The 12680-nt window shown below is 37.0% G+C and overlaps 1 protein-coding gene across 2 annotated transcripts in view; it reads right to left on the bottom strand.

Annotated features, from left to right (window-relative positions):
• The window catches only part of ATP8A1 (ATPase, aminophospholipid transporter (APLT), class I, type 8A, member 1), a 278979-nt gene that overhangs the window by 222927 nt on the left and 43372 nt on the right, over positions 1-12680 (bottom strand). For both annotated transcript variants that reach the window (XM_011949035.1, XM_011949034.1), the window contains exon 5: positions 6533-6578. In XM_011949035.1, coding sequence (XP_011804425.1) covers positions 6533-6578 — 46 coding nt within the window. The remainder of the gene's footprint in view (positions 1-6532; positions 6579-12680) is intronic.

The raw sequence follows: 12680 nt of genomic DNA, 5'->3' as shown, positions 1-12680 counted from the left end.
GATCTGGCTTCAGTTTTCAGAGCTCCACAACTACTCCCTAGTTAAGAAAAATGAACAATGGCAACTTCTTTTAAATGCTGGATTTAGTGGGTGTCTCAGTCCTGGTCTTTTGATTTGGCAGCACTTGGTATTTGACTGGGTTTCTCTCCATTGCCAGGTCCAGTTGAATCTATCCACTGTGTGCTCTCCTTTGTCTTCTAATTGACACAGCCTGTCCCCCCTCCTTAATAAGAAAATCAATCTCTCTGTGCCTCTCCCTGCCACCTTTCCATACAGCCATCAAATTCTTTCAAAAGTACAAGTGGAAGCCTATCCATACTTTTCAGAATTCCATCCAAGTTCCTCACCCTGGTTTTCAAAAGACTCCGAAAAATGACTCTTACTTGCCTCCCTGTCCCTGCACTTCATTGTTTCATGACATGGATTCTATACCCTGGCCAAAACAGACTATTGCTATTTCCAGAGTACATCTCATGTCTTCCCACTTCCACAGTAATGCTCATATTAGTCCTTTCACCCTGCATCACTCACAGTTACTACCCTGATACCTGCTTACCAAAGTTCCATTCTTAATTTCGTGAACCCCGCAAACGGCATTTTGGAATCCCTACATCTCTCATTTGGTGTTTTTTCTTTTTTTTTTTTTTTAACCTTGAATTCTATCAGTCTGCATCTTATCTTCCCTACAAGATTATAATTTCCTGTAGGGCGAGCATGATTTGTTTCTCTCTGCATTTTCTACACAGGGTCCTACACGAGAAAGATGTTCAATAAAGACTTTCTGAAGTAAAATAACAAACGTTCTAACTTTGAATCACACCCATTTTCCCCAGAAAATACGTTAATACAACTTATTTGGGTTTGGCAAAAACAGGAGAGAGAAAAATTCCCATGAAAGCAGACTACCTGGTTGAAATTTAAAAATAAAAGACAGTGTGAGTGGAGTATGCCCACATAGGAATAAAGTGCAGAGCAAAGTCATAAAGCCAACCATAAAATCAGTCCTCTCACTTTAACCATCTTCCCACATTACCTCAATGGGTTTCGCTCCTTTGTGTGCAACTTTTAAAAATAAAAAAACGAAAGACAATCTGGAGCTGTCTTTCATCTCCTCTCCATCCACAGCTACTGCTGAAGACATCTACCCAGTTCAATGGTTAGATCTTAGTATTTGCATAAAACTCAGATCTTTGTGATAATCTGAAAATATTAAAAATCTTATAGATGTCTGAAATTACTTAGGCCATAAATATGCTTAATTTTAAGTCCCTAGGATCATTGAAACACTGCTTTCTAAAAACCATTTATAGGTAAGCCAACATATATGTGGCAGGGGGTATGTTCAGGTCTACTGAACGGATCAGATGTGGGGGTACCTCCAGAGAGACAAAAAGGAAGCAACATTCTCTTTTTTGGCAGGCAAGAAATGTGTTGCTATTTTAAGTCCCTTAGCATAATACATCCCTTTGAACAGCACTGAAATGAATTGAACCAGATAAACTCTGCCTTGTTAGTAGGTCTTTTAATGCTTAAGAACCTGAAACACATTCAATCCACATCAACTCAACACCTTTTTCACAAAGGACTTTAAAGGTGAAATGGTTTCCAGTGGGAGATGAGCAACTACGTGCCCTGTAGGGAAGTAGTCTTGTTAGTGGCTCTCAGCCATCACTCACTCAACTCCATTCAGAAAAGGCTGACTGATGTAGCTCTGGAGAAGGAAGATATAGGTGAATATGAGTCGATTTATTATTTTTAGCTATGTGCCTAGTTTAAAAGAATTTCATGTGACCTTTTCTAAATAATTAGAACAAAACTGCTTTGTTACTTATTCTAATCTAATGCTTAGTATCATAATAAAATAAGGCACAATATTAAACAATGTAGCCTACATTCAACTATAGCATCAAACCACTTGATCAATGGGCTGCCAAGGATTGCAGCTCTATCTTCCACACATTCTCATATGCAGAATGTATACAGACCATACTCCAGGGAATACACCGGGTTTTAAAAAAGCAAATTTACTCATTAGGAAGCATTTACAAATTTTCCCAAATACCTTAGTTTCCACCTGAACTCCATCCTTTCCTAGGCCTCCATGCTGTGATTTTAGATGAAGCTGTCATTCCACTTGAAATACTGGCAAACTAACCATCATGGCGTTTCATAAGAAATGAAAGCATATTTTTACCAGTTAAAATAAAAACTAGCTCAATCACAATAAATTCATATGGAGATTGGCTTCAACGTACATATTAGAATAACAATGATAAATTTGTAATTTATAAATTTCTGCAGAGATATATTTGGCAGAACAACTCATGTCAGAGAAAACAATGAGAGATGGTCTCTCACGTGTGTGTAGACACATGGAGGAGGCTGTGCCAAAATCTGAGTTGAAATATCGAGGGAAGAGATCAGAGGAAATGAAAGTAAGGTTAGATACAAGGAAAATGAGGGCATTCTCAACAGGGCAGTGCTTTGAGTAGTGGAAGGGATCAGCAGACAAAGTATTGTGTTCACAGAAGGTGAAGCAAGGGTTAAATAATCTAATGACTTTGACAGAGAAGATAAAAAAGTGTCAAGAACTTCTGCCATATTATTTTATCAGTGACTATGAAAGTCTGGGACACAGTGTGATGAAAATACTGCTTTTCATCTGATTTGCACTCCAGATAATGAATTTTCAGGAAAGCTTCTTTTGATTTCCAGTCTTTCTTCTTCCTTTATTATGTAGACTCAAGTATTTATCCAGAGAGTGGTTCATTTACTCGTTCATTTACCATGCACATAGAGAGTACCTGCTAAGACAGGCCCCCTGGTCTGGGAGCTATTGGGAACACAAAGCTGAGTAAGAGTCGGACCTTCAATCTGTAGTGTTCCTATCTAGTATGCACAAACCATCACACAACAAAAATCCTGGAGCAAAGAGAAGCAGCCACCATGCTCTGGGTGGAGTGGACCATAAAACTCATCAAGACTCACTCACATCCCTGGACTTCTGAGCGTCAATCTACTCTGTCCTCCCTCTGCAACTAGGTTCTTGGAAAACAATACACAATTTTACACTTGTCGGGTCACTGAATGATCAACCAAACCAGCTTATATATCTCTGGGGCTAGCCTTGTTTCCAAAAGTGGTGTTGACAACCGTGAGGTTGAGTTAGGTCTCAGCTCCATAATTCAATCCCTGATTGAGTTAATTTATCAGAGAAAACAGGGCATCCAATAAGCACCAGTTTGCAGTTAAATCATTGAAAATGTTGGAAATAAAATGACAAGTTTATATTTCTGAAGTTGCTAAGGAATGAGAGTGTTACCCTCTGATGCCTCACATAAGGAGAGAAAATACTCATTTCTCTGTGAATATAAAAGGGTTAACATTTGACTGAGGGAAAAATGTTTCTTACACATTATGTAGACTTGATAAACATTGACAAAATGAAAATTTGAGTTGGATGCTTTAGATGTCCGTCAAAAATTAATTACCTGTCAAAAATACTCCTCCCAATAATCCTCCCTCCCCACTCCTATACACCCACTTCTGCCTCAATTCAGAAAAGCAAATTGAATTTCATCCTGGTCTAATAACAGATGGCTTTCATGCTAAGCAATTTGAATTATCTGACAGCAAACAGTATCCTACTTGAACATTTTTGTTATCTCCTATCAACTGCCAAACCAAGAAGACCAATACTCAAAGGCAGCAAAGGGGAAAACAAAAATATACCATTCTCTTAGGAAACAAATTCAACTACCAACATAAAAGCCATAACTTCTTGGATATAGGACTTAATACAGTCTGAAGGAAAGTACAGTCCTCCTTCAATATCCATGAGGGATTAGTTCCAGGACCTCCCATAGATACAAAAATCCATGGATGCTCAAGTCCCTTAATTAAACTGGTGTAGTATTTTTTCATATAACCTATGCATATCTTTTCATATACTTTAAATCATCTCTAGATTACTTATAAAACCTAACACAACATAAATAGTAAATACGTAAATAGCTATGTAAATAGTTGTTATATTTTTAAATTTGTATTTTTTTTATCGTTGCAGTTTTTTTTTTTTTTTAAGATCGAGTCTCTCTCTGTCACCTAGGCTGGAGTGCAGGCGCACAGTCTCGACTCACTGTAACCTCCGCCTCCTAGGTTCAAGCAATTCTCCTACCTCAGCCTCCCAAGTAGCTGGGATTACAGGTGCCTGCCACTACACCCAGCTAATTTTTGTACTTTTAGTAGAGATGGGGTTTTGCCATGTTGGCCAGGCTGGTCTCGAACTCCTGACCTCTGGTGACCCACCCACTTCTGCTCCCAAAGTGCTGGGATTACAGGCATGACCCAGCGCGCCCGGCCTCGTTGGTTTTTTTGTTTTTTGTTTTTTTCTATTTTTGATCGTCGGTTGAATCTTAGGATGAGAAACCTACAGATATGGAGTGTATTCTGTTGACTAAAATGGCTTTTATAGCTAAGTCCTAATATTTTACTTTTGAATTGAGTTTTATATACATTTATTATAGAAGCTTTTCCTCTCACTTGCCTATTCTTGTATTTAGCCATAGGGCCAATCCTGTTAATCAATGAAGGGGACTCATGAACCAAGATGGATAGTCCAGAAATACGATTTTATCTGAATGGTAGACAAAGGAATTTTGTTTTGGAGGTTGGCAAGTACCCAGAAGGGCGGAGCACCCGTGTGGTAGCCCAAAAGCATCATAGCTATGATGGCCACACCTCCACTGTACTATGCTGACTTCTTGAGCCAAGGCTTGAAAATCAGTAACTGCCAGTCACTGAACATAGAAGCCCTCTGCTACAAGATACATTATGCATTGGAAAAGCATTTATGTACTTCTGTTTCAAAAGCTGTTAGTAAATTTTCTGAGCAATATGGCAACAAAAGCAAAAACTGCATATTGCCAAAAATACCAGGCTTGAAACATCTGGAATTTTTCCCTTCCAATTCCTGTTTGTCCCTTCACAACTAAACTCCTGGAGTAGCTCTGTCCCAGGCTTCTAACAGTCCCCTTACTCCAGTTCATTCTGCCTCACATCTTTAACCCACATGCTTGGCCTGTCTCATTTTGGCTCATAAACCTTCAACAGTGACTCAGTATCCACAAGAAATGTTGAAATCCCCTTGGCTTAGCATTCAAGATCCTATACAATTCAACCTCAGCCTACCTTTTAAATCATGATTTTGTTTCTCTCTGATGCAAATCTCCTTTCTGCATCTGGCAGTCTAATAATGATTTAACAAAGCAGTCCTACAGTCTTCTTATTTTCCAGAAAAACCCCTCCTCCTTCTTTCCCACTCAACCCACACATAAGAATATCTTCTCCATTCCTCTCTGTTCATCCAATGTCCTCCTAAAATTCAAGGTCTAGCTCATGATACACCACAATTTTCTCTCCTTACCAATTTTTATAGCACTTGACATAGAAACCATGATTTGCCAAAAAACTCTGAAGAGAATTGAGATCATGTAGTCCAAATCCTTCATCTTCCACACAGATCATCTCTTTGCACTTTTACATGTTTTTACATGGACCTAGTTCAACAAATATGTTACAAGCTCTTCATAAGTTGTAAGCTGAAGTTCCCATCTTATACTTTCTTATATGTTCCATAATAAAATAATCGCAGTAAATATTTTGCAAATTTATTAGGTTAATTAGTAAATATATCGTCCTTAAGTGTATTAAAAATCGGCATATAATGCCTATTGTGGGAGGTGGTGAAAAAGAAGCAGGGAATTTTGACAGGACTCCATAGAAATATTAGCAGTATAAAAATAGTCTTCCTAAATATCAGATAATGTTGGCAGACATCACTGATCCTCACCTCATCAAAGAACTTCAGAGATGAGATTCTCAGATGGGGCAAACTCATTCAGAGATGAGCTAAGATGTCTGTTTCTCACATTCCTGGGCATTTAAAAACAAAATCTTAGAACATGACGGCCCATTTGCTTGTATTAAAGATCATTTTGCTTTTGGCTGTATCAAAATGAGCCCCATCCAAAAAGAGCTGTGCCAAAATGCCATGCACTGTACAGAAGCGGGCCTGGTTGTATTTGTTTTATTTCTGGAGTGTCTGTCATCTGCATGTATAACTCAGAGTGTTTCCAAAATGCTTTTCACTCAAGTGACATCACATCAGCTTATTTTCAATACATCTTTTCTAGAATAACATCTGTAGATTACAAACAAAATAAAGACACTTTATAATATTAAACACTGTCAAAACAACTGCAGACTTTTATGGACTATATTTGAGAGAATATTGCTATGACACACTTAAATATATTTAAAATGTTGGCTTTCAAAAGTATTATCACTACAAATCACTCTAAAGTGAGTTTAAGTGTCATCCTAACAAATGCCACAAAGCAAAAATCAATCTACCCCGAAACAAAAACTTGAGATGCACAGTATTTGCAACTGAATTATATGTAATTAAAGTGTTTGTATATACCACAAGTGGGTTTGACAAATATGAGAAAAAAACATGTAAAATTCCTACCTTGCGTTTGTTTCTTGTTCACTGCATTATCGGCTTTATGTCGTTTCTAAGTTTAAAAGCAAAAAGAACAACTATGAAAATGTGAATGAGATTACTAAAACAAGAGAACACTCATACCAAAAAAGATTTAGCTTATGTTTCTCAAGGTTTCTATCCTTTCTCATTCATGTCAATGTTAAAGTATGCATTGCTGGGGGAATGGTGATGGGAAGAATTAGAGGATACCTAGGAATTTTAAAACTGAAAGAACAATTCCCAGTATCTCCATACAGTGCCCCTCTTCTGGGAGCACAAGTTTGTGGTCCTCACGAGGATCTTACCTCAGCACATAAGTAGGATTACAATTTTAATGTCCTAGAAAAGCATGAAAGGTTGATTTAGTATTTTGCTTTAATAACTCACTTTAAAAAGGAGATTGCCTGAGAGAATTATCTATAATAACTACCGTTTAATAATGGTATTGAAATATTTTCAGCTTCTTATGAAATTCATCACCAAATTAAGCTGAGCACATCCTCTATAATTTAATGATGTGCTGATGTTTGCCAATGACTTGAACCAACGACGTCTACCATTGACATATAGACACTCCTGTTCACTGCTCTCCTGCATTTCCTCCTCTCACTACTTGCAACCGAAAGCCGTCGAATTACATAATCTCATCATATTTTCCTTCCTCCCAAGAGCACCTACAAAATTACACAATAAACAAGTGAGTTAGTCTAAGTCTAGGTAAGTTTGAAGAGTTGCATAAGATAAGGTTTTACAGCAGTGGGTAAGAAAAAGAAACAGAAGGTCAGAGGAAAGGTGAGAATCTGAGTGGCCAGGGAAGCTTATTTTCTCTCCGGTTCACCTAGAGGTTTTCATCTAAACTTACAGCATCGAGTATAACTCATCAAACTCTGTTAACACTGCAGAAGAGTGCTTAGTGTAACTAACTCTGTTTGTTCAAAGATCCTGTCATGTAAAGCCTGATGTAGAATTTAGTTGTTCGCACCTGACTATAATATGGGTTGGAACAAATGTAAAACAAATGAGTTCCTAAGTTTTCCATTTGAGAAAAAATACAGTCTTCAGAATCACTGTGCACATATGAAAACACTGCAAGAGAAAAATCTAGAGGTGTGGATTAGCACTCCTCCAGGATATGACAACACCCAAGAGGAACAGATAAGAGCTCGCAGTGTACACCCAGTTCGTGGAAACAATCAGCTACTGAACTGCACAAAATACGAACAAAACATTCAAAATGCCTCTGCGAACAACTATTGAGAGTGATTCTTCCCACATAGACACGCAGGAACACAATTAGAACTCCTTTTCAGTATAAAATACTCACTAATAAAAGTGTATTAATGTAGACTTTTAATAGGCATATTATTGCTTCCAAAAGCAAGCACAGTTTGCCAAAAAAGATTCTTAAATGTTTAAAGTTCTGTTAAATATGTAGCATCAGTAGAGATTTTCTAGTTATAGAACTTTGAAAATACTCTTTTTGCTTGTTAGTAGAGATTATAAGAAAATTAGAAAGTGATTCAAAATAAATTTTGATCAAAAATAACAGTCCAAGATAAATTTAGATATTTAAAAGAGGCACAGATGTTTCCAAAATGTGAGACAATGGTTAGATTTCCAACTAAAGGAGACAAATAAAAGCTAATTAATGAAACATTCCACTTCAAAGAGGAAATTTAATCTTAGTGAAACCCAAGGCGATCTTAAACATCACTTTCCATCTACAGAGAATTCTTGCACAAGAGCATCTCTTTCCTCTGTCTTCCCATCACAGAATAAATTAGGTTACTTGTCATGAAACAAGTGTGTTCAATACACTAAGGATCTACCTCAATAGGCAGATTTTAATCCCAACACTACAAGAAGAAAGCATCTAACTTGTGTCTTGATGAGATTATTCCTTCTAAAACTAATAATTCATAAAAAATTAGGCTATTCTCTGAGTTCAAATACCTCAACTATGTCATAGTCAGAATTCATTTACTATGACTGAAGGCTAATGAAGTATTTGATATCATCAGTATTAGATTGACAGCACACCAATAAACTGTATTGTATAAATAGTATTATGAACTTCAGAATACATAGTATACAATGCTGACCACTCCATCCTTCTGGAAACTCTTCCCTCCCTAGGTATTTCTTATCACATCATTGCCAGGTTTACAATCTGCACCTTGACCCCTTCTTGTCTCGTTTCCCTACTTGCTATTCAGCAATGGTATTGCTCAAGGCTTACTCCCCAGCCCTCCTCGCTTCTCACTCCACATTCTCTTCTTACAACTCTTTCATACCTGCAGTTTCAATTATAACCAGTAAATAAATACATAGCAGTCAAAACTCTCATCTGAGCTCCACGATTATATCTGGTTGCCTCTTTAACATCTCTCTGGCAATCTCAAAGGCATCTCAAACTGTCCACAAGGCAACCTGTGACCTTAATCTCCAAGACCTGGTACTTGGCTCAGACATGGAAACACACGCCATTCATTTACTCAAACCAGGAACTTCATTCTTATACCTTCATTTTCCTCATTCCTATCCAAGCCATTCTTTCACTCAATAAATATCTACTAAACACTGACTATGTGCCAGGCCCTGTTACTGCTGCCGAGACTACAGTACAAGTGACAAAACCCCTTCCTTGCATGGAGCTTACATTCCAGTAGTTGTGGATAGAATAGAGTATGTAGCATATTAGAGAGTGGTTAAGTCTTGTCAGTTTTATACTTAAAAATGTAGTAAATTCATTTTCTTTCTTTTCACCATGTCTACCATACATGCTGAGTCTAATATATCTTATATATATTTTTTACACTAACTGGAGTATTCTTGTCTGCACAAATGCTGTTTTCCTTGTAATCCATTTTCCACTGTTTAGCCAAAAGGATCTCTAGATAATAATACAGTTAACATCTGTTCATCACTGACCATATACCAGGCACTATTCTAAGGACTTCACGTGCATCATTTAATTCTCATTAATAACCTAGTATGATTTTTTTTTTTTTTTTTAGATGGAGTCTCGCTCTGTCGCCCAGGCTGGAGTGCAGTGGTGGGATCTCGGATCATTGCAATCTCTGCCTCCAGGGTTTAAGCAATTCTCACCAGTGTGATTACTTGATTAATGTCGATCTCTTCTATTGGATACAAGCTCCATCATGGCTACTTTTACTCACTAACATAGTCTCAGTATTTGGTTCCTACACACTGTAGACTTTGAATAACTGTTTTGTAACGAATGTAGTCTACTAGTATTTAAATTAACAAGTTTATAGCAAAGAGGGAACATTTTTAGTGGTAAATATCAATTTAACAAATTTGATCTTTAGCATAGGAACTAGCATTTAGCATAATACAGCTTTTTAGGAAAGAGTTCTCCATCAATTTTAGAGTGTTTTCAAGTATGTGTATTGCTATTAACACATAAAAAATAGAAAATGATACTATGTTGTCTAAAGCATCAAGAGTTAAAATGCACTGGGGTGGATAAATCTTCAGTATCTTCCCTGCAGGCAATTCTTATTATATTTTTATCTATCTATCTATCTTTTAAATTTTAAATCTCTATATATAGATTTAAAAACATTATTTAATAGAATGTAGGAGTTTACTAGATTACAATCTCTACTTTATTCACTGATTTATTAGTGGCAGCCATGACCAGTCTTCACCAACATCCAGCTCTCCACTTCCACCGACCCTGAGATAACACCTTCTCTTTGTCATGTCACTAGTTCTAATACTGAGCTATAAAGAGATGTGTGCTCCCTTTCTGGGCCAAAACATAGAAGAAGTGAGATTCCATCCCCTCTCCCCACCCTTCCTACAATAACCACCAATATTCCACAAAGCAGAATCTTGATTCAAGTTATTCCCTGATGCCCTCCATCATGTGACTTTCAGTAACTGAAAAATAAACTTAATGTATTAAGCCACTGACATATGAGACATGATTACCAGCACAGCAAAGTTTAACACATCCTCATACATATCCTAATGAATGCCTAGCAGCTCAAGAGTTCCTCAAATGTTCTTGCTGAATGGATGAATGAATAAATGTATTCATTATTCTCACTGATAAAGATAGCTCTTTGTCCAACTCTCTAAATTGTTATTTGATTTGTCCCTCATTTTAGAGAGTATTCTTTCAAATTTTCTATCACTTTACAGTTTTACATAAACTTCTTGTTAAGCTACTCTTACAATTTCTAGCCAATTTCCTAACAGTGATTTCACTGGAAAACTACTCCATATGATACTATTGTATCCCAATACTATTATTACATTCTTTAGGACTGCACAATTAGCAGCTTTCTAATAGTACCCAATTATTATATTATGCCAAAAAGAGTTCTGTTAAAAAAAAAAAAACAAAAAAAAAACTTTTTGAATACAATTTTATTTGCCATGTACTTTCAAAGATGGAGTACTAGAAACCATAGCTAGAGAGATTATAGCTTTGCCAGGGAACAAAACAAAACAAAACAGACAGGGAAGGCAGTTTTGAGTAGTGATTATACGTCAGGAGTCTGGAGCCAAAATGCCTTTTTTGAATTCTGACAGCCCCAGTTGTGACATTGGACGAGTTACCGTACCCCTTCTGCGTCCTCTTATCTGTAAAATAGGGATGAGATCAATAACATCTTCAAGGGTTGTTGTAAGATTTAGTAAATGTAAAGGACATAGAGTAAGTACAACCTAGAAGCACAATAAATGTTGTTAATATTACTGTTGGTGACTCTTCACAATCATGCAGAGCCAAGAGCACTGGATAGGACGGAATTCTGATTCTATCACTTTCTTGGACAAGTTACGTGACCTCTCTAAGCCTCAGCTTCCTTACCTTTAAACTGGGTTAACATCCAGCTTTCAAAGTTACTGAAAAAGTTAAATGAGAAAAACATTTGCAAAACACTAGCAGGATGCCTAGAAAACTAAAGTTACTCAACGAAAATTAGGCTAAACAAAGAAAAGGGAAGTCCATAAGGCAAAGAAAGTGACAAAAGTGTAGTAAAGACCAATCCCCGTGGACTGCCAAGTCCTACTACAATTTAAAGGTTGGCAAGTCAGCATGGAGCAATACAGGTAGGAATCTCTTACGCTTCTCAGCTAGTGTCTCCATCAAGAGTGTCTTTCCAATCAAGAGGACTATGCTGTTTCACACACATGCACACACAAGTACAACACCTGTTTGTACTCTTAAATACTTGGATGCTTTTGAAACTGATGATCTAAATCTTCAATTGACCCATTCCTAATATGACACATGCTGTCTTAATAAGATCCCAATTTGATCCTCTACAGAAAAAATGTTAATGTTTGTATAACTTTAAACTGGAGCATTCTAAACAATTCCTCAGCATTTCCTTGCTTTACCATCTTACTTTCCTAAGGCTTAACAGATCGTCATCTCAGACTGGCAAATAACTATTTTAGAATAAAATACCCAGGAATACAGCTAACTAGGGAGGTGAAAGATCTCTACAAGGAAAACTACAAACCACTGCTCAATGAAGTCAGAGATGACAAAACAAAAAACATTCCATGCTCCTGGACAGAAGAATCAATATTGTAAAAATAGCCATACAGCTCAAAGCAATTTACAGATTCAATGCTATTCCCATTTAAATAGTTTAAAATTTAACTATTTAAAAATTCATATGGAACCAAAAAGAAAGCCCAAAAAAGAACAAAGCTGGAGGTATCAATCATGCTACCCAACTTCAAACTATATTACAGGGCTATATTAACCAAAACAGCATGGTACTAGTAGAAGAGCACACATGGATCAATGGAACAGAACAGAGAACCCAGAAATAAGACTGCACACCTACAACCACCTGATTGTTGACAAAGCTGACAAAAACAAGCAATAGGGAAAGGAGTCCCTGTTTGATAAATGATGCTGCAATAACTGGTTAGCTATATGTAGAAGACTGAAACTAGACCCTTTCCTTATACCATATACAAAACTCATCTCAAGATGGATTAAAGACTTAAATGAAGGCTTGTCATGGTGGCTCATGCCTGTAATCTCAGCATTTTGGGAGGCCAAGGTGGGTGGATCACCTAAGGTCAGAACTTCAAGACCAGCTTGGTCAACATGTCAAAACCCTGTCTCTACTAAAAA

Source organism: Colobus angolensis, unplaced genomic scaffold, assembly GCF_000951035.1.
Source record: "Colobus angolensis palliatus isolate OR3802 unplaced genomic scaffold, Cang.pa_1.0 Scaffold29, whole genome shotgun sequence".
NCBI classification, from domain to species: Eukaryota; Metazoa; Chordata; class Mammalia; order Primates; family Cercopithecidae; genus Colobus; species Colobus angolensis.
The sequence above is the reverse complement of the archived record's forward strand: the minus strand, read 5'-3'. Positions and strand labels throughout refer to the sequence as shown.